The 27662-nt window shown below is 41.3% G+C and overlaps 2 protein-coding genes and 1 pseudogene across 2 annotated transcripts; all 3 read right to left on the bottom strand.

Annotated features, from left to right (window-relative positions):
* Positions 1-1433: 1433 nt before the first annotated feature.
* On the bottom strand, positions 1434-2729 carry LOC129841368 (E3 ubiquitin-protein ligase TRIM21-like; annotated as a pseudogene).
* A 4468-nt stretch (positions 2730-7197) lies between these two features.
* LOC129840969 (E3 ubiquitin-protein ligase TRIM39-like) lies at positions 7198-11979 on the bottom strand. Its single transcript, XM_055909043.1, has 2 exons — positions 11820-11979; positions 7198-11525 (listed from the first exon to the last, which is right to left on the bottom strand). The coding sequence occupies exons 1-2, from the start codon at positions 11959-11961 to the stop codon at positions 9898-9900; spliced, it is 1770 nt and encodes a 589-aa protein (XP_055765018.1). The 5' UTR covers positions 11962-11979; the 3' UTR covers positions 7198-9897.
* A 4127-nt stretch (positions 11980-16106) lies between these two features.
* Positions 16107-26171, bottom strand: LOC129840970 (pleiotropic regulator 1-like). The gene is made up of 15 exons (XM_055909044.1): positions 26019-26171; positions 25579-25685; positions 22165-22295; positions 21995-22048; positions 21575-21668; positions 21215-21308; positions 20955-21056; positions 20599-20691; positions 19898-20047; positions 19652-19753; positions 19445-19547; positions 19037-19145; positions 18732-18871; positions 17920-18113; positions 16107-17688 (listed from the first exon to the last, which is right to left on the bottom strand). Exons 1-15 carry the CDS (start codon positions 26025-26027, stop codon positions 17629-17631), a joined length of 1542 nt encoding a protein of 513 aa, XP_055765019.1. The 5' UTR covers positions 26028-26171; the 3' UTR covers positions 16107-17628.
* Positions 26172-27662: the final 1491 nt, after the last annotated feature.

Genomic DNA, 27662 nt, shown 5'->3' with positions numbered 1-27662 from the left:
CTTCATCGATACCCCCCCCCCCCCCTTAAAAAATCCATATTTTTTCTCCATTCTGGCAACCCTCATAAAATTCGACATAGCCTTGTATAAAATGCATTTTGAAAGAAATGGTGTAATGTAAAAGAAAAAGTGGAGCCTTGTATTAAATGCATTATGAACAAAATTGTATAATGTAGGCGCCACGAAATATGAATATGCATTGTGAAGAAAATCCTTTAGGCCTAGTACTGCCTACATGAAAAAAAGGGCCTTTCTGACTATCAGTATCCCAAAGTATTAAGTGAAAACAAGCATAGAAAACAGTATTGGCATTAATAATTTTAAAAAATACGTAAGGCTACAATTATATTATCATTATTTCGGTGAGAAATTGGTTGTTAAAACGTTTAGTTTTTTTATATAAATAATTGTGGGCCATAAAAAAAGCCAGTGTAGGACACCATTGCCCATCATGCATTGCTTTAATAACTTTCAAAAGATTGTTGAGAAAGTTTTCCCCCCAATTTTTTTATTTTCCTATGAATGAAGTCACACAAAAATGTGTCTTGTCCTACGAATGAAGTCGCACAATTTTGGGGTCTTTTCACATGAATTAAGCCACAACAAAAACTCACAAAAATGCATGAAATCTGCTAAAATACTTTTTGTACATATTTGCACAAATTGAGTGTGAGATTGTGTTGCTTCTGTCGGATCTGACAATTAATCTTGATGGTTGTACTGTCGTCTCAAAATAAAACTGTGAAGGAACCTGATCTCTCTTTTGACGAACATATCAAGACTATTTCAAAGACAGCTTTTTTGTATCTATGTAACATTACAAAAATCTGAAAGTGTCTGTCCAAAAATGACGCAGAAAAGTTAATCCATGCTTTTGTCACTTCTAAATTAGACTACAGCAATGCTCTATTTAAATCATCTTCAGTTAGTGCTAAACACAGCTGCTAGAATCTTGACTAGAACCACTTTTTTTTTATCATACTACTCCAGTACAAACCAATCTACACTGGCTTCCTGTTAAGGCTAGGGGTGATTTCAAGGTTTTACTGCAAACCTACAAAATATTACATGGGCTTGCTCCTACCTATCACTCCGATTTGATCCTGCTGTACATACCTACACGTACGCTACGGTCACAAGACGCAGGCCTCCTTACTGTCCCTAGAATTTCTAAGCAAACAGCTGGAGGCAAGGCAGGGCTTTCTCTTATAGAGCTCCATTTTTATGGAATGGTCTGCCTATCCATGTGAGAGATGCAGACTCGGTCTCAACCTTTAAGTCTTTAATGAAGACTCATATCTTCAGTAGGTCCTATGATTGAGTATAGTCTGGCCCAGGGGTGTGAAGGTGAACGGCAAGGCACTGGAGCGACGAACTGCCCTTGCTGTCTCTGCCTGGCCGGTAACCCCTCTCTCCACTTGGATTCTCTGCCTCTAACCCTCCACATCATAAAAGGAGACCAGACCCTCCTCATAGTCCACAAACACCCCCACCTTCTGGGGCTTCTCTCTCAGAGAGAGGAGGATAGGGTGGGAGGTACAGGCTGTGTACACATTTCCATCCCTTAGTATCACAGTCCAGAGTCCATGTTCAGGGCTCAATATGATAATCCCCTTCCTGTCTATGGACTCTCTGGCCACTCCTAAATTACATCTAGCCTTCCCCTTAACAATCACCTCATAGTAAAATCTTCCTGAGGAGAAGCCATCCTTTCCAAGGACAAATCAATGACCGTCAAACCTTTTTGAATTGTCAGGAAGATTCTGTGTTATGTCTCCAGTTCTCAATTGTTTCCCATCTTCAGACAGGATGAGTTCAGGATGTGCTGTATCAGGGTCCAGAGTCACATCCACTGCATACTGCTGAATCCTCTTCAGTTTGACTTCAGGCAGCTTCTCCATCTCTTTATTCAGTATATCCTCCAGGTGACACACTGCTTTCCTAACAGTCCCCACACACAGACCACTGTGAACACTGATCTCAGACCAGTCCTTGGTGGGTTGAGGTGTGCACACTATGGATGGGAAGCTCTGGAGAAGTTGGAGGTGGTCCTCAGTGTGTGAGAGCTGCTTCAGATCAGTCCTTCTCCTATTTAGCTCAGTGATTTCCTGCTCCAGCTCTTTAATGAACCCTTCAGCCTGCCTCTCTACTGCTTTCTGCTTCTCCTCAATCACCTCAATCAGCTCAGCCTGGCTTTTCTCAATGGAGCGCACCAGAGCAGTGAAGACGTGAACGCTGTCTGCTATCTCCCTCTCTGCATCTCTCTTGCTGAGATCTACTGAGAGTTTGATGTCTTTAACCTTCTGCATTCGTTCCTGGATAATCTGCTGCACTTCTGCCTCAGTTTTCCCCAGCTGAGCCTTCCTCTCTCCACACTCTCCCTCTATAGGGACAGTGTCATGAGTCTTGTGGTCTGCCTCAGTGCAGAACTGACACACACAAGTCTGGTCAGTCCTACAGAACAGCTCCAGAAGTCTGTCATGCTTCTTACACATCCTGTCTTCCAGGTTCTCCACAGGGTCGATCAGTTTGTGTCTCTTTAAGGGTGGGGCTATCTGATGAGGCTCCAGGTGAGTCTCACAGTAAGAGGTCTGACACACCAGGCAGGACTTCAGGGCCTTGCGCTTCATCCCAGTGCAGACGTTACAGGCAACTTTTCCAGTGAACACATCTAGACATGTAGACCACAGGAACTGCTCTTCAGACAGGAGACTGCTGGAGGAAGCCATATCTAGACAGAGAAGGTGGAACTATAAATTATTTCCTCGAATGAGTCAGCTCTCGATAGTTTCAGTGCCACTGTCAACGTGGCATTTAGAGACGCTAACCAATGTTGATTAAAGTTGTTTAACCATACAACATACAGTATAAATTAGTCAATGTACAAAATAAAGTTCAACATAGGTACTGTAGTCGAAAACAGGAGAAAAGAAAACCGGTGAATAAAGGAATTCATTAGAATACAAGAACTCAGACTGTGGAATGCATCTTCACCGGCCCTTGTAAATCTGTACTCACCTGTATCTATGTGTGTAAAAGAGTGTGGGCGCTTTCTCCGATTTATCGGTACTGTATAGTGTAGTATAAAAAAAACTGACTGAGTAGATGGATGTCTTAACAGATTTTCCAGAAGAGATTGAGACCATTTGATTGTGTGGTCAATGTACAGTACGTTTTTACACTTCAGTGTCACTTCTGTAAAGTTATGTTGACATGCTGCTCCCCACCCAGTGCTGCTCTGTGCTCTGGAACAGACTTAACCCTTCACATGTCTGATCTCTCTTCATGCTTGATACATTCTTGATACAAAAGTGTTTATCAGAAATGTTAAACAAGGAAATACTGCAGATGTGTTGAAGGTTTTCTAAAGTCATCAACTACAATAGAATTCACAGGGGATGAACACATACTGTCAGTCTAGGTAGATTTGATCCTTAATTAACTTTTTATCGCATTGGGCTAAATCAGGGTCACATAGAGTCCTTTCTTGTTAGTCTTAAACAAATCCACTTTAAAACACAATTATACACCTCACACACATGATAGGGGCTCAATCAAAAAGAAGACACGTGTACTGTCACGTTCCTGACCTGTTTTCCTTTGTCATGTATTTGTTTTAGTTGGTCAGGGCGTGAGTTGGGTGGGTTGGTCTAGGTTTGATTTTCTATGTTGGGATTTTGTGTTCGGCCTGGTATGATTCTCAATCAGAGACAGCTGTCAATCGTTGTCCCTGATTGAGAATCATACTAAGGCAGCCTGGGTTTCACTTGTGTTTTGTTGGGTGTTTGTTCCTGTGTCAGTGTTTGGGCCACACAGGACTGTTTCGGGTTAGTCACGTTTGTTGGTTTTTGTATTTTGTAGTGTTTGTTGTTTTTCCATTAAATAATGAACACTTACCAATCCGCATCTTGGTCCGATCCATGCTCCTCCTCGTCTGAGGAGGAGACTGACTGCGACACCCGTTACATGTACCATGTCAGATATAGAGTTGAAATGTATTCCGTTTTTAGTTTGCATCCCAAAAATTCAACTTTATATACATCACAGAAGAGTTAAATATAACAAAACTGTTTGACATAGAAACATCGGATTTACGGCTTGTTTTTGGAAATAATGTTTATTATGAATTATGAAAGTATGGAAAATATGAATAACATTCCACCCATGAGGCCACTAGGTCATTTGACTGCAGGAAAGGGCTACATAAGCAGCAGGAAATATCCCAGATGTTGCCTTTAAACATAATCCCTTTCACTTCTCTTATGACAACTTCATTTTACCAAGTCAAGCCAGACAAAGGGTGGAGGACCAAAGCTGAATGTATTTTCTGTTGTAGGAACATGTCTGTGCACGCTGAATGCTGAAAGCCTGTATCTGCTATTTGTAGTGCCTGAAGAAGTGTCTAACGTACCTGAATCAAGAAAGGGTTTGATTAGAATCACATTGATTGTCATCTGAGTTGTTGATTATCTTTACCATCACACGTAATATCATTGACAACAAACTATTTTATTTTACAATGGAGTCTCATTCCAAGATGACAGCAATCACACATAGTTATTGATGATACTTCTGTCTCTTGTCTGTTTTCACCACAGAACACGTACACAGCGACAGCGATCAACAGCACTAGTTTATGTACGTCGGCGCGTGACGCCTTCGTCATCCTGGTAGAGAATGTCCTCAGAGTAGCCACCATCAACACCGTGAGGGACTTTGTCCTCTTCCTGGGAAAGGTAACAGCCGCACAGCGACGCCATTTTAGGATTGTTTATTGTCTGTTCATTATTTGTGTGAATCTATTTGTCTTTTGTGAAGGAAATTCACAGCAGGAGAAGCACCTGAATGCACTCATGGCTCGTTTCTATGTTCACCAAAATGACAATCTGTTTCTCTGAATTGCCTTGCGAAAGACTAACACTGCAAGATGATATTTTATAACCTAGCTAGTCATGTTGGCCGTAGAACAAGCTTCTTTTTTTTGACTGCGTAAACAACAACAGTAATTGCATGATGGCGACGAAGCAGGGTTGCGTTCCAAACAAAACAACTACAAGTGTACTTGCTCTAGTTCCTCAACGCCACAGCTAGGTGAGCTCAAAAAAGCACCTTATAGTTAAATACTTTTCTTTGTGTCCTAAAAGTGCATTGAAATTACTTTGGAGATGTGTGTGGCCACTTAGAGACATCGATTAGTCCTCTCATTCAAACCCTTGTCATTTTTTTGTCTTATGTTGCACCTACCCTACATTATCCAGGAATTTTCTTGTCATGATACTGAATGTAACAAATGAGGCGAAAAATACAGTAATATTTTATCGATGTCAATTTGAATGCACAGAGATATCCTGTGATGAGATCCTGAGGCCTACTGTCGTGGCATTCATCCACCGCCATGACCTCATGTTTCAGCATCATAATGCACGGCCCCATGTTGCGAGGATCTGAACAGAATTCCTGGAAGCTTAAAATCCCAGTTCTTCCATGGCCTGCATACTCACCAGACATGACACCCATTGAGCATGTTTGGGATGCTCTGGATTGACGTGTACAACGACGTGTTCCAGTTCCTGCCAATAGCCAGCAACTTCACACAGCCATTGAAGAAAAGTGGGACAACATTTCACAGGCCACAATCTACAGCCTGATCAACTCTATGCGAAGGAGATGTTGCGCTGCATGAGGCAAATGGTGGTGTCATGGAAATACTACAAAACATGTCGTGGAAATGACCACCAGGGACCCTCAAAGTCAATCTTAAATGAATCATCTTTTAATATCAGCGTTCTGGAGAGGTTCCAACCTACTCTATGCACCACAATACACATGTCAATCAGGAGCTCTGCTGGGGCAGTTCCAGCAGTTGTCTTATACACGGCTACACACAGACACGTTATATTTTGCACAATTATTTCATCATTACCATTTTTTTCATACATGTGACCGACCAAACTGGTTCATAACATGCAACAGACCAATACTGGCACGGATCCCTCCGGACCTTTCATTACGCACACTGGTTTCCTATTCCACTGATTAGTACTTGTATAAGTGTGCCCTTTGGTTTCCAATGGGCTGTCCATTATTGTTACAATGGCTGCTGGTGCGTGTGAGTACCTGTGCTGTTTGTTTTGTCTTTCGTGCCATTGTGGATTGCGCAGATGATTACGGGTCCCGTCCTGTGTGTTAATCATTGTGCTCATGTTTTTTATTTAAGGTACTCCTCGCTCTTTTGTTTTGGGTTTCTACCCTGTGTTTTGTTATGTGTTTGTTTGGTCTTTGTCCCTGTGCCTTTAATTTGGGCTTAATAAAAAAAACTATTACGCATTCCTGCGCCTGTCTCCCGAATCATTTATGCCAAAGTGACAAATATCTTATGAGGCTTCTTCTCTTTAAGCTGAGATCTTGAATCTGAGATATATTTCGTTCTCAAAACAAAGTTCTTGGTGTACTGTCAAATTGAAGCTACTGATAGTGAGGATTTTTTCAGTCTGTTACTTCCATGAACACAGGAAATTGTTATTAGAAAAGCACATGAATAGAACACATAAATTAGTTATTAGAAAAGCACAAACATAAAAAATGTCCTGTCACGACTTCTGCCAAATTTGGTCCCTCTACTTGTTCGGGCGTCGTTCGGCGGTCGACGTCACTGGCTTTCTAGCCACTGTCAATACACTTTTCTTTTTCCATTTGTTCTGTCTGTCTTTTCACACCTGGTTTCACTCAACTACTTGTTTATTATTTAACCCTCTGTTCCCCATGTGGTATTTTGTGAGTGGTTGTTTTATTGTCTTTTCGGTCTGTCATGGTGTGCGTGTATTTGTTACTTTGTATATTTGACATTTTGAGTAAAAGTACGTTGATTACTCATATCTGCTGTCCTGCGCCTGACTCTCTACACCAACTACACCTAGGACCCATTACATGTCCAGCACAGTGGTCACAACAGTAATTATTTATCATGAGAGGACAAACAATAACTAATAATGCTACATACTCCAAGAAAGGTTCAAATCTAACTGGTAAAAATGATTATAAATTGCTGAAGTATAGTCACTTTTGAGGACACAAGCTCAAATACACATGTCGTAACGTTGGTCATTATTCTGACGACTGATATTTATTGAATAATTAACTGTGTTTATAATTACGTGATTAGATTAATCAGGCAACCATGAGCTCAGTAACATGGGGCACCATGAGAAAAGTTTGTTTAATGAGTTAACGTTTCCCAAATTAACTCAACGAATATCAGAGTAACGATTTCACAGCAGTCAGCAATTAATTAATTTCCTCTTAAGTCTCATTCTGAGCGTTGCATAATTCTTAAATCTGCACAAACCCGGGTCTCACTAAATGATTATTTATTTACTAACAAGCTAAATAATAATATAAGATACACATACACAAACATACAGTCCAGGCTATTGACTAGAACTTAATACAATGAAATAGGTCCCTAGCGGACCAACACAATATGACATGTGTTACACAAGATGGGGATTTAGAAAGAGAGAGCGAGAGAGAGAGAGAGAGTGCACCAGAGAAAAGCACACTTGGATACATTTGTAAACTATGCTTAGTTTAGCCCTGACACCTTGCCCCGAACTGCCGCTCTTATGGGTCAGAATTATAATGATGTAATTACTTGTTGAAGGTCTCCGTTAAGTATCTCTTCGTGGACCGAGTTCTGCTTACTGGGCGATTCGACGAGGCCTTCTCCGATGGAGGCGTCTCCTTCGTTACCAGGTGTAAGACTCTGATTGTCCACATGATGTCAGTGTACTTCCTCTTAGTGGTCTGTTTCCTTGCACTCGTTCTGTGTGAGTGGACTTCCTAGGAGGATAATCAGCCGTGTCGTCGCTCCCAGCTTGGGTAGAAGGGCCGTGTAGACAACCGATGATTTGAAGAGAAAAACTAGCTGGATCTTCTTGAATTCCCCTTTCGTAGATACAGTAATCAACCGTAGCCTTGATTGTTAAGAGGTCCTTTGTCCTCTTGCGTTTGTGGGGTTATGACTATCTTAAATCAAGCTGCAGCTGTGGTCCGTTTTAGTCTGGTATGTAAATTCTTAACTCATATGTTTCATACCCCCGGGTCACAAAGGGGCATCTCTGTCTTTATGACAAGTTCTCTGGGGCATATCTAGTTACGAGGCAAGGTATCACAATGTACTATGCTCTCGTTAGACAACTAAAATAATAGTTAATTGATACAAAAATATTCTCCTTGATCTGGATATTTTCTACACAACGCACAGTATGGCAACATCATTTCCATATATGAAAACTCTTCAAGTTACAATTTTTCCGTTATAACGTTGTCATTTAACTATTATTAACATAACAAAAACGACATTCATTTTCAAATTTCATCTATCATTGTTACCACCATTTCGGCTGATAAAATATGTACCAAAGTCCATTTATTGCATGCTACAGTTCTGAGGTAGATTCTCCATCGGCCCACCATACATTCCAATCCTCCACTGACAGGACAAAGGATTCGTCTGCTGCCTTAAGATTTACAATGGCTTGAGGTGTCATAACCCCCCCCTCTCCCCCATCAATCCCTTTCTACCTCTCCCCCTCTGCGGGAGTGCGGGGTGTCTCTGTAGGACTGTGATCCATGGTAACTTGACCTGAACAGGCCAGTCATGATGTGCAGGCATAATTAAACTGACAATGGACTAGTCTTTAGGGTGTCTATAGCTAGGTTTCCATCCAATTAGCCACAGATTTTCATGTGAATATTCTAAAATCTTCATAAAAACAATATGCAAAATCAGAGTTTCCTTTAGGAAAACTTGACGCCGGACTACATGACAGGAAAGATTTAAATTTACCGGACATTTGAGGAATTTTGCTACATCCAAATATTTTGCATAAAGATAAACATTATATTGATAGATAAAGGAGTAACTCTGGTAGGCCTGAATCAGTCCTCCTCACCTCAAGTTCAACAGTTGAAGTCAGTTGGAGCGCCGGGGCTGTCACGGGTCCCCCTGGTGCTGCTGCTCATTCTGTGCACCAGTTCCGGAGGTCTACGTTGCCAGTCTCTAGGCTTCACTGAACTGTCTCATTAGGCACACCTGGTTCCCATTCCCCCTGATTAGTGATTGTTTATATGTGCCCTCTGTTCTCCATTGTCTTGGTCGATTAATGTTCCCATGTCCGTTGGTCTTGTGAGTACCTATGCTTTAATGTTTCGGCTTTCATGCTGCGTGTAAGATGCACTTGTTATTTCAGGTCTCGTCCCGTGTAGTGTATAACGGGTCTCGTCCTGTGTATTTATTAGAGGTTTAACCTCGGTCTATTGTTTGGGTTACATCCCTGTGTTTTGTATAAGTGTGTGTTTTGGGCTTCGTCCCCGTGCCTTTTAAAGGCATGTTGTAATTTTGGGTGCAGTATTAAAAAGCCCTATTACGTATTCCTGCGCCTGTCTCCAATCATTTATACAACGTGACAGGGGTGCACTGCGTTCATATCATTGGCCTGCAGTAGCTAAAGCTTAATAGCCACACCATACCAAACCTTCCCCAAATGTTTCTAAACTTAATTAGGGTAATATCAAAAGTAAGTCAAGACATTGTGTATTTAGAGAAAATATGAGAAAAATGGCGAATGTAAACCAGGGACAAAATGCACTACCCTCCCCTGTGCCCTACCCAAAGAAAATAAAGGTTGGACAACCCTCCCCTATTTTGTGGCACCCCCTCCCCCAGTAATATTCAATCTGTTCTTAAAGAGTAAAGAAGTTTCAATTTTAAATTCGTTATGAGATTTCAGAGGACATCCATGGAAATTCTAATCACATGTCATGTAAGCTGACTAAATATATTTAATGATTTGTGAATGTAATTAGTTAATTAACTGCTCCCTCTGCATTGTTTAATCAGTATGTATGATTGACAGGAGCGATGATGAGAGGGGCTGAGTTTTGACCATCATCATTATCAGATGGGCCGAAGAATGGAAAGAGTTTCTCTGTAAAGGTGCAGCCAGTGTAAGAGTAGATATGAGACTTGGCCTCCACATTGTAAAAGGAGACCAGACCCTCCTCATAGTCCACAAACACCCCCACCTTCTGTTGCTTCTTTCTCAAGGAGAGGATGAAAGGGGGGGAGATCCAGTTAACATTCTCATCCCTTCGGGTCACAGTCCAGAGTCCATCCTCAGGACTCAGTGTGATATTCCTCTTCCTGTCTATGGACTCTCTGGCCACTCCTAAATTCCATCTAGCCTTCCCCTTAACAATCACCTCATAGTAAAATCTTCCTGAGGAGAAGCCATCCTTTCCAAGGACAAATCGATGAACTTCAAACCTTTTTGAATTGTCAGGACGATTCTGTGGTATGGCTACAGTTCTTACTTGTTTCCCATCTTCAGACAGGATGAGAATGGAACATGCTGTATCAGGGTCCAGAGTCACATCCACAGCATACTGCTGAATCCTCTTCAGTTTGACTTCAGGCAGCTTCTCCATCTCTTTATTCAGTATCTCCTCCAGCTGAGACACAGCTCTCCTCGCAGTCTCCACACACAGATCACTGTGAACACTGATCTCAGACCAGTTCTTGGTTGGTGGAGGTTTGTATTCTAGGGATAGGAAGCTCTGGAGAAGTTGGAGGTGGTCCTCAGTGTGTGAGAGCTGCTTCAGATCAGTGCTTCTCCTCTTTAGCTCAGTGATTTCCTGATCCAGTTCTTTAATGAACCCTTCAGCCTGCCTCTCTACTGCTTTCTGCTTCTCCTCAATCACCTCAATCAGCTCAGCCTGGCTTTTCTTAATGTAGCGCACCAGAGCATTAAAGACTTGTACACTGTTTGCTATCTCTCTCTTTGCATCTCTCTTGCTGCGATTTACTGAGAGTCTGCTCTTTTTAAGCTTCTTCAGTCGCTCCTGGATAATCAGCTGCACTTTTGCCTCAGTTTTCCCCAGCTGAGCCTTCCTCTCTCCACACTCTTCCTCTATAGGGACAGTGTCATGAGTCTTGTGTTCTCCCTCAGTGCAGAACTGACACACACATGTCTGGTCAGTCCTACAGAACAACTCCAGGAGTCTGTCATGCTTCTTACACATCCTGTCTTCCAGGTTCTCCACAGGGTTGATCAGTTTGTGTTTCTTTAAGGGTGGGGCTATCTGATGAGGCTCCAGGTGAGTCTCACAGTAAGAGGTCTGACACACCAGGCAGGACTTCAGGGCCTTGCGCTTCGTCCCAGTGCAGACGTCACAGGCCACTTTTCCAGGTTTGGGAGGGGGCCCATCTCTATCTTTATCTCTCCTGTTTTTAAATGTCTCTACAACCTTTCTGAAAGTTGTGTTGACACGAAGCTTAGGTCGTCTGTAGAACTTCTCCTGACACAGTGGACATTGGCACAGGTCCTTGCTATCCCAGTACTTTGTGATACAGGCCTTGCAGAAGTTGTGTCCACATGAAGTGGTGACTGGCTCAGTGAACACATCCAGACAGATAGAGCACAGGAACTGCTCTTCAGTTAGGAGACTGCTGGAGGAAGCCATATCTAGACAGAGAAGGTGGAACTTTAAATTATTTCATGGAATGAGTCAGCTCTCGATAGTTTCAGTGCCACTGTCAACACGGCATTTAGAGAAGCTAACCAATGTTAATTCAAGTTGTTTAACCATACAACATACAGTATAAATTAATTAATGTATTAGTCAATGTACAAAATAAAGTAGAATGTAATGTAGAAGAAAACAGGAAAAAAGAAAACCGCAGAAAAAAGGAATTCATTAGAATACAAGAATTCACCCAGTAGAATGCATCTTCACCTGCCCTGTAAATCTGTACTCACCTCTATCTGTGTGTAAAAGAGTGTGGGCGCTTTCTCCGATATATCGGTACTGTATACTGTAGTAAAAAATATATAGAGACTGCGTAGCTGTCTTAAAAGAATTTCCAGAAGAGTATGAGACCGTTTGTTTGTGTGCGCACATATATAGTATGTCTATACACTTCAGTTTCACTTTAGTAAAGTGACGTTGACATGCTGCTCCCCACCCAGTGCTGCTCTGTGCTCTGGAACAGTTAACTCTTCACATGTCTGATCTCTCTTCATGCTTGATGTGTGAATCAGAAATGTTAAACAAGGAAATACTGCAGATGTGTTGAAGGTTTTCTAAAGTCATCAACTACAATAGAATTCACAGGGGATGAACACAAACTGTCAGTAGGTAGATTTGATCATTAATGAATAACCCTTTACTGCAGTGGGCTAAATCAGGTTCACAGAGTATTTCTTGTTAGTCTTTAACAAATCTACTTTGAAACAAAAGTCTACACCTCACACACATGGTTATGGGCTTAACACAAATACTACACATATACCATGTCAGATATAGAGTTGAAATGTAATACATTTTGAGTTTACATAACAATATTACACTTTATATACATCACAGAAGACTGAAATACAACAAAACTGTTTGGCACAGCAACACTGGATTTTAGGCTTGTTGAAACATATGAATAACATTCCACTCATGAGGTCATGAGGTCATTTTGACTTCCCGAAAGGGCTACATAAGGAGCAGGAAATATTATTTTCAGATAATTCCTTTAAACATACTCACTTTCAATTCTACCAAGTCATGTCAGACAATGGGTGGAGAACTAAAGCTGAATGTATTTTCTGTTTGTAGGAAACTGCCTGTGTTTGTTGAAATCCTGCATCTGCTGCTTGTGGTGCCTGAAGAAATGTCTAACGTACCTGAATGGTTTTACAGAATACCACTTTAATCTATTTCTATATGGTAAATAGTGTTCTTATGCACATATTACACTGAACTCACCTTGTTAGCGTTTACGATACTTGACCCCTATTGTCTCAACACCAACCCAGATTCATGCTCTTTCTTCTTCCTATCCATCCCTCTTTAGGAGTTTGTAGAGAACAGTAAGTGTCACGATCGTCAAAGGGAGAGAGAGAGGACCAAGGCGCAGCGTGTGCAAAATACATCTTCTCTTTAATTTGAAGAAGAACAAATAAAACAACAAAATGACAAACGTGAAGCTATACAAGAACTAAGTGCAACACATGCAACATAGAACCTCAGCATAGACAATTCCCCACAAACAGCTAAAGCCTATGGTTGCCTTAAATATGGCTCCCAATCAGAGACAACAATAACCAGCTGTCTCTAATTGAGACCCAATTCAGGCAACCATAGACTTTCCTAGATACCTACACTCAACCATAGACACAGCTAGACTACTACATAAACCCAACTACTCTAATAAACCCCCTAAACCTTACAACCACCCTAGACACTACAAAAACACATACATTCCCCATGTCACACCCTGACCTAACTAAAATAATTACGAAAACAAAGAATACTAAGGCCAGGGCGTGACAGTAAGAATATGGAGGGAAGGGATCGGCCCGGGCCAGATGGAGACGGTGGTGAGATGAAGTCCATGGTGAGTTAACAGAACGTTTCCTACAGAGAATACATTCATTTACCTCCATAATCTAGAGTCATACACACAAAATGATGATGCTGATGAAGACAATAGTAAAGTTTAACACTCCATTTGTTTATTGTTGTAGACTCATGCATGGATGGACTTTTGCTTGACCAAACCAGAAGACGGAAACCAAAAGACATTCCAAGCGTTTTCTTTAATCTATGTGTAACAGGTTTACCATGATATATCACTCCAGTCACAGAGACTACAATATTTTTGAAAACCTGTTTATTAATATATGGCACACTTTACATGAAAGCTTTGTTTTTCTTAAAAGCACAATGCCTTTTTGAAACACCTTTTATATATAACGAAAGTATTTCAGTCAAAAATACTGTTAGTGTAGTTTGGTTCTAGTTTACAGGTTGTAAAGTATGTTTTGTTTAGCCTCTTGTGGGTGACAGTACTGTCAGAGATTATTCAAATAGTTCCATGTCACCACTGTTATTAAGCACTATTTCCATACACTACAAGTGTTTGAACATCAAATGTATTTTTAGATTGTGGTAATGACGATCATGGTTGCTACTTGTGCTGCGTTGCTCCTTTTTTAATACAATTTTGACAAATACAACTGACGAGCGTAACAGATGATTAACAGGCACTTTTCTGTCTGAAATCACTCCATCACACCTTGTTCAGTCTTACATTTACATTACATTTAAGTCATTTAGCAGACGCTCTTATCCAGAGCGACTTACAAATTGGTCTTCTTGCATGGACATTGTTTTTATTCTAAACTTGTGCAAGCTGTTGTCCCACGCCTGATAACAGGATCAGGTTACTACGGTGGATCAAATATGAACGAGCCTCTTACTCTGAGGATGTTTTATATTACTATAATGTATTTAATGCAGGTCCGACAAGTACTGAAGTTGTCATGTCAGAGGCAATGCATGATCATAACTGACAATCCCTAAATTGTGGCAACATTGAGTCATTACTGCTTACTAAGTTTGTAATACTCTATCCATAGAAAACGGGATTCCCAATGACTGTGTCTCTATTCCCTTCATGAGTTTTTGTTACATAACAGAATTGTTATACATTTTTTTGCATATTAATTAAAGAAAACAAATAAATCAATGTCCTCTTGTCTTTGTGAGAGCTGTGGGGCAAGAGAGGATCAGTTTAATCTTGAATATGGGTTTGTGTATGTCACTAAGATATCCACTGAGGGAGAAACAATAAAACCATTTACCCAAATATAAAAACAATTTTATACCCAACAATAAAACCACATATTTGTAACGGCTGTCTTCCGATCCTCTGACGAGGAGTAGTAAGGATCGGAGGACCAAGGTGCAGCGTGGTAAGTATTCATTATGCCTTTTAATGAAAACGAAACTCGAACGAAACAACAAAACTAATGATAAATGAGAATGACACGAAACAAAACAGTCCTGTCTGGTGACATACACAGACAGAAAATAAGCACCCACGAAACACAGGTGGAAAAAGGCTACCTAAGTATGATTCTCAATCAGAGACAACTACCGACACCTGCCTCTGATTGAGAATCCTACCAGGCCAAACGAAAAAACGAACATAGAAAAACGAACATAGATAACCCACCCAACACGCACTGACCATACAAAACAAAGAAATAACAAAAGAACTAAGGTCAGAACGTGACAATATTGAATGAAATGCTTGTGATTAATGTGGTGAACTGGAAATTGCCCTGCAGACCAGGGTTCAAAGTGTATTTTTTCTCTTCTGTCAAATGCATTAGCTGCACTGATTGAGCTTCCCTGGTGCATTATAACCAATAGAATCACCCCAAAAGTACAACCCCACCAATCTGGCACCATTGAAATATAATTTTTTAATGTCTGTCTGGCACTCCATATACAAGCTCAACCAAACGCACTAAGTATCTGAAAGAAAACAAATGCCATTTGAATCCAGGTCTGTCCTGTATCAGTTCGACTATTTCCTAAATCAATTTATACTTTTTTTTGGGGTTACTACATGATTTCATGTGTTATTTAATAGTTTTGATGCCTTCACTATTCTACAATGTAGAAAATAGTAAAAACAAAAACTTGAATGAGTAGCTGTTCTAAAACTTTTGACCAGTATTGTATGTGTATATATATATATCCATTGATTCTTGAAGAATAACTTATAAATGGCTTATGAGCTCAGTTCAATTGTCACACTCCACAAGAACCTAAAATATAAGCTTGTTTGCCTCCAATGTTTGTAAACATTGTAAATGTAAACAAACACTGTGTAGCCTCATATCATGGATAAAACAATCCTTTTTTTATATAATTGATGGTCAGTCCTTGTAACCATAGCTGTCGATTAATCTGAGAGTGTTTACATTTCTCCTTGCCCATCCCACAACTTTTTACCAAAACAGAGGCGGGGAATTCGTTTTGTTATTGTTTCATCTGTGGATTTGCCCTTTAAAGAGCTGCATATTATCAAGATATCAAAGTGGACTGAATCTAACCGTTAACCAGGTTGAGGCTATACAGTGTTTGTTTACGATTAATATAGTGTTTATTATTATATTATTTACAAACAATGGAGTAAAAAAATATATTCTGGGTTCCGATCAGGTACGACAGTTGAACAAAACTCACGAGGCATTTATGAGTTATATTCTTCAAGAATGAATGAGTATTTATACTTCATTTATTGCACCTTTAATGCACGTTGGTGAGTTAATTTACACTGTAAAGGGGTTGCTGAGAATTTGACAGTAACTTACAGGCAGCTGTGGAAAGTCAAATTCTGTAATATGAATACAGTATCAAAGCAAGTACTGTGTAATGACAGTACAATACCGTAACATTGATTATTATACTGCTAAAAAAGTGAATACTAGCGTAATCATAATGAATGATAAAAATGGTTTACTGTAATTACATGGGATTGGTGCAAGCAGGTTTGCTGCTAGGTAAACTGTTTACACATTACAGCATATTAATGAATATTTGGTGTCTTATAACACCTGCACTTCTGGGAGCTTCCAAACTGGCAGCGACTACAGGGGACAACAGAGCAAAAGGACATGGCAAAATGTGCAACCATTTAAGGTTTAAGATGTGCCCCACTCCAATCTGTCCCCTATACATTTTAAATTGATGGGGCACTATAACCACATAGGACTTAAATTGGTACAGCATTCTCACTCACAGGTGCAATATAGCCTCTTACAAAGCACGCCTCAAATATGTTAATAAGCCAGAAACAACAATACCAATTTTGGAACTCCCAATGATACGGTAATGGTACTGTATTCTGTGGGGTGGAATTACAGTACCACTCAAAATAGAGCAATTATTTCCCCACCCACAACATTTTCCCACAATGGCCCATCATTTACAGTATGCTACAGTAAAACTGAGTATTTTACTGTTGATAATACCACAAATTACCGTATGAAGTAGTTTTATGTTACAGTGTAAATCTGCTTTGTCTAACAGGTGAGCAGAAGTTCCATGTTATCAGTGAAACCAGGAATACGGTGTAGCTCCAGGACCACCCAGGAGATAACGGATACTGGGAGATCAATGGAAACAGCTGCAAACACTATGGGAATGTTGTCACCAATGGTTACATGGGTGAGTCACGCTTCACGGAAATTCAAAATGAGATGCAACATGTTTTTTTCTTTATGGTTCTGTTAATCATAGTGATTTATTTCATACACCAGAATACTCAACACATTACGTTTCTCTTGTATATACAGTTGGTGTTTCTGAAAATAAAGAAATAAAAGAAAACATTTCTAATGATGAGAAAATCTAGAATTTTCCACACATTTACTGGATTTGACCCGAGTGGGGACTATGTGTACACTAAGGCGAGCCCTTACGGAGCTGAGAAGTGGATTCTCATGGTGGACGAGAGTGACCAGAGATATGAGAGAGCATTCATCATGAAGAACAAACATTCTGGAAGGTTATTGGCTGTCCAAAATGTCTGCTTTGTTGGACTAACATGGTACATTGAAGATTGCAAAATGGTACTTAGAATAAGGAGTACTTTGAAAACCCCCAAAATTATAGTAAAAATAAAAGCCAACTCGTTTTTGTGCGAATATTCTTATTTAAAAAATTATGGGAGTTCTATTGATGGGAATATTGACAATAGAAATGAATGAATGTATTTTTTTAGAATCTTTTCCTCTTGAGGATCTCCGGTTTCCAGTTGATTGGGTGGCTTTCCTCGGTCTGAAAGAAAAAAAACAATCCCATCTTAGTCAGAAACAAGAACTTATGAAGTACTCAAAGTAATACAACCGTTTCATTAGCTGAGCAATGTCTTAGTGACTGTCATTTTCCCTGACTGAATAAACATCCACTTTGTATGAGGTTGTAAATAACACATCCACTATTGAATCACATCTCAAATCAACAAAAACCTGTGTAGCTATACAGCACAGGATAAAAGTCTTCCCCTACCGCGGTGTCGTCCTCTTTGTACACCTTGATGGTCTTGTCGGCCTCGGCCGTGATCAGCCTGCTCTCCGAGTGGTCGAACATGCAGGCGAAGATCCCCGATTCGCTGTCCAGTGAGCCGGGCTGCACGGCGGCGTGGATACGCTGGAAGTTGTAGCCGGTCCGCCAGTCCCACAGGTGAATGGTGCCGTTGTCAGCTAACGGAGACAATAAAAAGATGGAAGGATTAGCTGTATCTAGTTCAAGACATCGGTATAGATAGACAGTAGTGTCTAGGATCTAGCCGTATATAGGATTTCCTATCACTTAGCCATTCAATATATTTGCTTCCAGCCTCTGCAGTTACCACTTCCCTTTCATTTGTTGTCCATCTTTAGTAGTGCGCTTTTGAAGCAACAAAGCCCTTCAGAGTCATTCAATGTACTATGAAAAAATCTAACCCAATCATCCTGACAGAGGATCAAAACTGTCAATTTCAATCGCAAGATATTTTTTGTTCAAATTTTTTTCAACCCCTTTCCCCCCCCAATTTCGCTGTATCCAATTGGTAGTTATAGTCTTGTCTCATCGCTGCAACTCCCGTACGGACTTGGGAGAGGCGAAGGTGTCCTTCGAAACACAACCCAGCCAAGCCACACTGCTTCTTGACACAATGCCCACTTAACCCGGAAGCCAGCCGCACCAATGTGTCGGAGGAATAACCGTACACCTGGCGACCGTGTCAGCGTGCACTGCGCCCGGCCCGCCACACGAGTCGCTAGTGGGCGATGGGACAAGGATATCCCTGTTGGAAAAAGTAAAGGACGTTTTCATACCTCCTGATACCAGCACGCCGTCTGAGTTGACCGCCATTGCGTTGATGATGGCGTTGTGTCCAGAGAGGTTCTGGATGAAGTTGCCGTCTGGGAACGTCCACTGCTTGATGTTGTCGGCAGAGCCAGAGGCTAAGGTATACCTGTAACATTCAGCCAACGAATGGTTCAGTGCCATAATACAAAACGCACAAATAAAATGAGCGAGCCTATCAACCCTATCATTAACTACAACTAGATACCAGAAGATGACTAACTTGGGTGCAACATATGCATCATCGTTTACTACGTATGAGGAAGTGACGTACTGTCTGGGATGTAGGGCCAGTGCTCTGACAGACTTCTTGTGATTGGTGAGAGTGGCTCTGGTCTTCCCAGCTATCAGATCCCATAGCCTGATGGTAGAGTCGTGGCTCCCTGGAACGGAAAGAGCCGGGTCGTGTTCAGAAGGTCACACCGTAGCAAAATGTTTTGAAACTAACAATAAAACGCTGCGTTCTTATTTGGACAAGTTCAAAGTGTTCTATCCTATTTTTTCCCTACTGAACATGACCCAGGAGAAAAGGTCAAAATTTAAAAATCCCGATTTCTCCTCGCGCCAGCTCATAATAGAACGTAACAAGATAATGAGACATTGATGGTACTTTGGAGTGAGTCAACTAGCCAATATATGAACACAGCAAGGCAAAGCAGTTGTAACATATCCTTGTCCGTACCTGTGATGATCTGCGGTTCGGCGGCCTGGCATCTGACTGTGGCCACTGTGTTGGTGTGTCCGGACAGGGTGTGCACGTTGGCTTTGCTCCTGATATCCCACACCTATAGACGTAGAGATTTCATATTGACCTCCCAATACACTCCAAAATGTTCCACTAAAATAACGTTTTTGAAAGTTAAGACAACTAGTCATTAGCAAGACTTACCCTGGCTGTGGCATCTCGACTGCATGTGACCAGCACGTCGATGGTTGGGTGCAGGTCCAAGTCGTACACGGCGCTGAGGTGGCCGTGGTAGTGCCTGATAACCTAAAAGATAAAATAAAAGTGAGGTAGAGCAGTAATGAGTGGGCGTAACTATACTAAATACTTAACTACATAAAAATGGACCAACAGTCCATTGAAACACATCATATAAAGTAAAGCAGAAATGAAAGGGTACTAGTACAATACCTTGTTGTACTCCAGATCCCAGCACTTGACCTGCTTGTCCTCGCCGCAGGAAAACAGGTAGGGGCTCCGGGTGCTCACGGCCACGCCGCGCACCGTGCTGATGTGTCCCGTCAGGGAGAGCTTTAGCTTCCCACTGGCCAGGTCCCAGATCTGTCAGGAGAATGAGAAACAGTGGGGATTTGACGTCACGGTCGAACTTATAGCTGACGTATTACGAGATACATGACTAAATGCCACCAGTTGACAGACATTGAATAGATCAAATGGGTGTCCCAAAACCCTTATGATGTCACTTCTTATTATCATATCTACTGTTTCACTGGCTGCACCTTTACAGAGACAATCTACCCATTCTTCAGTCCCTGTAGTGATGATAGTGATAAAAACGTAGAACCAACGTCTCATCATCTCAAATCAAATCAAACAAATTGTCACATCCCTCCTGCCAATCACACACACTGATAAAACAAAGGACTTACTCTTCCTTTAAAGCTGCAATATGTAACTTTTTGGGGGGACCCGACCAAATTTACATATAAATGCTAGTTGTAGATTTCTCATTGAAAGCAAGTAGAAGAAGCGCTATTTCTATGCGTTCCATTCTTAAGTTTCATATTTGCGTCTTTTACTTTCGGTTTTGTACACAGCTTCAAAACCGCTGTTTAGAAGTTACAGATCTCTCGGTCTCTCTCTGTACTCACCTTAATGGTTCTGTCGCCAGCGCCGGTCACAAACCACTGGTTGCCGGGCTCTACGGCAATGGACCTCACCCAGCCAAGATGACCGCTGATGACCTGGAAGGGATAAAGCAAACCTGTATCAGTTACCACACGAAACAGGGAGCAAGTCAATACACCTGAAGTTATCTTAAAACGCATAGGCCTCACATGAAGATATTCTACGATTATTGTAGTACGTTCGAAGGACTAGGGACAGTTCCTTACAAAACATCCAAGCTTTTTGTAAGTGTGCCACGTGCATTTGATAAAGTGTGGGGACTGTAGAGGAAGTAAGTGTATTAAAGAAGCCCTTGACATGACAAAACGATGTCCTTTACCCGAAACAGCTTCCATGGAGCGTGCCACTGGGGCTTGGGCATAGTAGGGGCTTTTCTGGCAACGAGGGACGAGTTTTTGGTGCCGCCTCCTTCCAAAAGAGACTGGAAAGAAGACAGAAAAGTAGTATTATTGATAGTGGTAGCCTTATATCATACAAGACTGAATGGAATGTTGGTGCAGAAATGCATGCGAAGTGTTAGCAGATGCAAAAAAAAAGGTGTGTAGCACTAATGATACGTATCAGAGAGCGTTACCCCACCATAGCGTGTGAGTGAGGAGCAGGAGACCTCTCTGCCCCCCCTGCGTGTCTGGGAATGTCCCCGACACCGGCTGCAGTGCGACTGGCGTCCAGCCTGCAATTACACACACACAAAAAAATGGTTGCTGGATGGTCTCAAAGTGCACTCTAAGATAGGCAACCCCGTAGTCCCGTGTTGCTTGGATACAATAACACTTTGTTCATGTCTCTAACATCTGGGGTCCGTACAGGAGGTTGTGGTGCTACGGAATTGTGGGGAAGTACTGCGTCAAACAGTGTCTGATGTGGACTTTTGAATTCCGTTTGCTCTGGTGTCTTCTCACTTCGACACATCTACCGTGCATCATCTGAAGGAAGTACCTGGCTTGTGATGGCGGCAGGGCAAGAGCCATGGCTTGAACTCCCCCCTTACTGGGGTTCCTATGTATCTGAGTGTCTGCCGTCAGAGCCAGCCCTGTGGACGACAATACACAGCGCTATAAAAGTCACGTAACACCCCCGAGGACACAATATGAATGAATGTGGTTTTACATGCAACAGTAGCATTACATGGGGTTAGACCAGAGGGAGGGTTCTCCAAGTCTGGTCCTGGAGTGATACTGGGCGTGCAGGGTTTTGTTCCGGCCCATCATTTAACACACCAGATTCAAAACAGCATGATCTTCAGCCATGATTTGCTGAAATCAGGTGTGTTAGGATAGGGCTGGAACGAAAGCCTGCACCCCCAGTACCTCTCCAGGACCAGAGTAAGGGAACCCTGGGTAAGACTGTTGTAATTACCAGGTCCTGAGGGATATGCGTGGGTCCCAGTGATCAAGTACTCTGGATCATCACCTGGAAGACCAGAGGGTTATAAATGAAAAATACTTGGGAGGTTTTGCTCTTATTTGTTGCTCATGAAATCAATAATGATTTGTCAACGATTGATGTTGAAGTGATGGCATTCTTACCAGGTTGGAGAGAGGTCTGATTGCCATGCATGTTGGAGCCCAGTGGTCTGTCCTTGCCCTCTTTTAGAACAGGCATGTGTAGAACGGCACTGTAGTCTGCCCTTAGCTTCGCCGCCATCTTCACCTTGTGACTACGAAGGGAAACGCTAGTTAACTCAATTGAACATATCAGAGCATGAAAGTAGGGGTGGGCGATATGGCCTAAAAATCATATCTTGATCTTTTCAAATGTATAGGTGATTCACAATATATATACACAGTACCATACCAGTTAAATGTAAATGATGTAACCATGGTGCTTGCCTACGGAGCTGTGAGGGGAACGGCACCTCAGTACCTTCAGGCTCTGATCAGGCCCTACACCCAAACAAGGGCACTGCGTTCATCCCCCTCTGGCCTGCTCGCCTCCCTACCACTGAGGAAGTACAGTTCCCGCTCAGCCCAGTCAAAACTGTTCGCTGCTCTGGCACCCCAATGGTGGAACAAACTCCCTCACGACGCCAGGACAGCGGAGTCAATCACCACCTTCCGGAGACACCTGAAACCCCACCTCTTTAAGGAATACCTAGGATAGGATAAAGCAATCCTTATGACCCCCCCCCTTAAAAGATTTAGATGCACTATTGTAAAGTGGCTGTTCCACTGGATGTCATAAGGTGAATGCACCAATTTGTAAGTCGCTCTGGATAAGAGCGTCTGCTAAATGACTTAAATGATGTAAATGTACCAGCCAAAAGTTTGGACACACCTACTCATTCAAGGGTTTTTCTTTATTTTATACTAGTTTCTACATTGTAGAATAATAGTGAAGACATCTTAACTATGATATAACACATATGGAATCATGTAGTAGCCAAGAAACTGTTAAACAAGTCAAAATATATTTCATATTTTAGATTCTTCAAAGTAGCCACGCTTTGCCTTGATGACAGCTTTGCACACTCTTGGCATTCTCTCAACCAGCTTTACCTAGAACGATTTTCCAACAGTCTTGAAGGAATTCCCACATATGCTGAGCACTTGTTGGCTGCTTTTCCTTCACTCTGCGGTCCAACTAATCCCAAACCATCTCAATTGGGTTAAAGTCGGGTGATTGTGGAGGCCAGGTCATCTGACGCTACACTCCATCACTCTCCTTCTTGGTCAAATAGCCCTTACACAGCCTGGAGGTGAATTATTTATTGAGTTATTGTCCTGTTGAAAAACAAATGATAGTCCCACTAAACCAAAACCAGATGGGATATCGCTGTAGAATGCTGTGGTAGTCATGCTGGTCAAGTGTACCTCGAATTCTAAATATTCACCACCAGTGTCACCAGCAAAGCACCATCACACCTCCTCCTCTATGCTTCACGGTGGGAACTACACATGCGGAGATCAAAAATCTCCAATTTGGACTCATCAGACCAAAGGACAGATTTCCACTGGTCTAATGTCCATTGCTCGTGTTTCTTTGTCCAAGCAAGTCTTCTTCTTATTGGTGTCCTTTAGTAGTGGTTTATTTGCAGCAAATCGACCATGAAGGCCTGATTCACTCAAACTCCCCTGAACAGTTGATGTTGAGATGTGTCTGTTACTTGAACTCTGTGTAGCATTTATTTGGGCTGCAATGTCTGAGGCTTGTAACTCTAATGAACTTACCCTCTGCAGCAGAGGTAACTCTGGGTGTTCCTTTCCTGTGGCGGTCCTCATTAGAAACAGTTTCATCATAGTGCTTGATGGTTTTTGCGACTGCACTTGAAGAAATGTTCAAAGTTCTGGACATTTTCCGGATTGACTGACCATGTCTTAAAGTAGTGATGGACTGTCATTTTTCTTTGCTTATTTGAGCTGTTCTTGACCTAATATGGACTTAGTCTTTAACCAAATAGGGATATCTTTTGTATACCACCCCTACCTTGTCACAACACAACTGATTGGCTCAAACGCATTAAGGAAAGAAATTCCACAAATTAACTTTTAACAAGGTACACCTGTTAATTGAAATGCATTCCAGATGACTACCTCATGAAGCTGGTTGAGAGAATGCCAAGAGTGTGCAATGCTGTCATTAAGGCAAAGGTTGGCTACTTTGAAGAATCTCAAATCTTTTGGTTACTAAATGATTCCATATGTGTTATTTCATAGATTTGAAAATAGTAAACATAAAGAAAAACCCTTGAACGTGTGTCCAAACTTTTGACTGGCACTGTATACTTAAAAAAAAAGCTTTGTCGTACAATTAAAGGTAAAATGTGTCGGCCAATCAGCTCCTATGTTGTTCAATGAGACGTGTCATTCCATAATTGCTGTGTGGCTACTGCTATCTAGCATGATGAAAACGTCAGTTTACTTAAAAACGAGTTGTTCAATCTTCTGCTCCCAAGTGGGGCAGCGGTCTAAGGCACTGCATCTCAGTGCTAGAGGCACCACTACAGACCCTAGTTCGATTCCAGGCTGTATCACAGCCGGCCACGACTGGGAGTTCCGTAGGGCGGCGCACAATTGGCCCAGCATGGTTCGGGTTAGGGTTTGACCGGGGTAGGCCGTCATTATAAATAACAATTTGTTCTTAACTGACTTTCCTAGTTGAATAAAGGTTCAATAAAAAATGTAACATTGTGTAACTCACATACGTAGTACACTGACACCCCAACACACACATACTTGTTTTCACTAACTCCCCTATGAGCACACAGTGGACTCTACCTACACACTCCAACACATACATACACCCACACACAAGTAACAGGCACACACATGCATACTGAACCACACACTTTCACACTCACCACTTACACTGCTGCTACTGTCTATTATCTATCCTTTCGCCTAGTCCCTACCTATATGTACATAGATCTCAACCACCTTGTATCCCTGCACATTCTACTCTGTACTGATACTCCCTGTATATAGCCATGTTATTTTTTAAGTGGCTGTTCCACTGGATGTCATTAGGTGAATGCACCAATTTGTAAGTCGCTCTGGATAAGAGCGTCTGCTAAATGACTTAAATGTAAATGTAAATGTACTCGTTATTGTTATTCACTGTGTATTTATTCCTCGTGTTACTATTTCTATTTAATATTTATATCTTTAATTCTGCATTTTTGGAAAAGACCTGTAAATAAGACCTGTAAGTAAGCATTTCACTACACGTGTTGTTTACGAAGCATGTGACAAATAACACTGTATTTTATTGGATGATGGGACAATTCGGAGTAGAACGAATTTCTCATCCCTGGGTGGAGGCTCCCGGTATCTCAATATAAACATAAAGCCTGTCCGACCCCTGCGCAGCTGTAAGCAAGTGTAGGGTCGGAAACTTATGTCTATCCTGGACCCACCCACATACCGCTTATCTTTATCTCACACAGAAACGAGTAGCTAGATGGGAGAACAAAGACAGCATATTGTTTTACAAAACACGAGTACCTTGTTTCATCCAAGGAGACTGGTTTGGCATGGTCAGCTACAAACATATCATGAGTTCTCTTGAGGGACCTGAACACGAGCGTGTGCACAGAGTGCTTTTGCACATCCTGAAAAATGAAATGGACGGAAACATTACTTTCGACAACAGCAATATTTGTCATTGCTAGTTACCTACTGTAGCTACATATTCATGATGCATGCTAGCTTGCCAAGTATATCTCAACTCCACGATACCACATCCACAGGATGTTACTTGGGCTAGATGTGTATATATAAAGTTGATCCGACTAATATTAATTTCACAAATGGAATTATTTTACGTGCGCTTCAAATAGGCTAGGCATAATTTAACGTTGCTAGCTATCATGCTAACGTTAGCTAGTGGCGCGTCAGCTACACCTATTGTTATTTCAGCTTTACTGACATAAAGAAGCACACACCTCAGTCATTTCTGACGTTATTTAGCCAGATACCTTGACGATCTGTAAAAAAAAAACTTTTGATAAAACAGGTGTAGAAATTTAGCTAGGTCCAGCTTTCTAAACAAACGCAGATGCTGTTCCGATGCACCGGATGTAAACAATACGGTTCAACGTGTTCATTTCTGGGTCAAATTTGTTTTTCTCCCCCTGACGATGAGCGCCACTCCATGGCCACATCTAGTAACATTTACGATACAAGTATTTGATGAATTCTGCAGCGCTGCTTAACCCTACATAACAATTCAGGCTTTATTTTCAAGATACATTTAAGCCTTAATCACATGTAAAGCTCAGGCCCGTTGTTTTGTTGTTGCTTTCGGGACACTTCAAATTGTCTATTTGGATTTCATCCTGACTTCAAATCAAATGTTATTGGTCACATGCACGTGATTAGCAGATGTTATTGCGCTTCTAGCTCCAACAGTGCAGCAATATCTAAGAAGTAATATCTAGCAAATTACTCAACATATACTCAATACACACAAATCTAAGTAGGAATGAATTAAGACTATATACTGTACAGTATATGGACGAGCGATGTCAGAGCGGAACGGACTAAGATACAGTAGAATGGTATAGAATACAGTATATACATATGAGATGAGTAATGCCAGATATGTAAACATTATTAAGTGAATGAGATACTGTAGAATAGTATAGAAAACAGCATAAACATCAGATGAGTAATACCAGATATGTAAACATTAAGTGGCTAACATACATTACAATAGTATAGAATACAGTATATACATATGAGATGAGTAATGCAAGATATGTAAACATTATTGACTAAGATACCGTAGAATAGTATAGAATACAGCATATACATATGAGATGAGTAATGCCAGATATGTAAACATTATTAAAGTGAATAGTGTTCCAATCCTTAAAGTGTAAAGTTATTTCTAGTCTGTGCCTATAGGCAGCAGCCTCTAATGTGCTAGTGATGGCTGTTTCACAGTCTGATGGCCTTGAGATAGAAGCTGTTTTTCAGCCTCTCGGTCGCAGCTTTGATGCACCTGTACTGACCTCGCCTTCTGGATGATAGCGGGGTGAACAGGCAGTGGCTCGGGTGGTTGATCTTTTTGGCCTTCCTGTGACATCGTGTGCTTTATGTTCTGAATACGTCAACACTGCCTTTTCAAAACCTCTGGAAACTATTGTACTTGGACAATGTTTGCCAAGGAAAGTACATTGATTAATATGTGTCTACCACTCTCAATTCTAAATTACCCCCATTCAAGACCCACCTCTGCATTTGGCAATTTTCAATGTGTATTTCAAATCAAATCAAATGTTATTGGTACAATACACATATTTCGCAGATGTTATTGTGAGTGTAGCGAAATGCTTGTGTTCTTAGCTCCAACAGTGCAGTATTATCTATCAATTCACAACAATACACACACATCTAAAAGTAAAAGAATGGAATTAAGAAAATATAAATGTTAGATTGAGCAATGTCGGAGTGGCGTTCACTAAAATACAGTAGAATAGAATACAATATATAAATATGAGATGAGTAAAGCAGTATGTAAACATTATTAAAGTAACTAGTGTTCCATTATTAAAGTGGCCAGGGATTCCAAGTCTATGTATAGG

The sequence above is a fragment of the Salvelinus fontinalis genome, chromosome 42 (assembly GCF_029448725.1).
Source record: "Salvelinus fontinalis isolate EN_2023a chromosome 42, ASM2944872v1, whole genome shotgun sequence".
Taxonomy (NCBI): Eukaryota; Metazoa; Chordata; class Actinopteri; order Salmoniformes; family Salmonidae; genus Salvelinus; species Salvelinus fontinalis.
The sequence above is the reverse complement of the archived record's forward strand: the minus strand, read 5'-3'. Positions and strand labels throughout refer to the sequence as shown.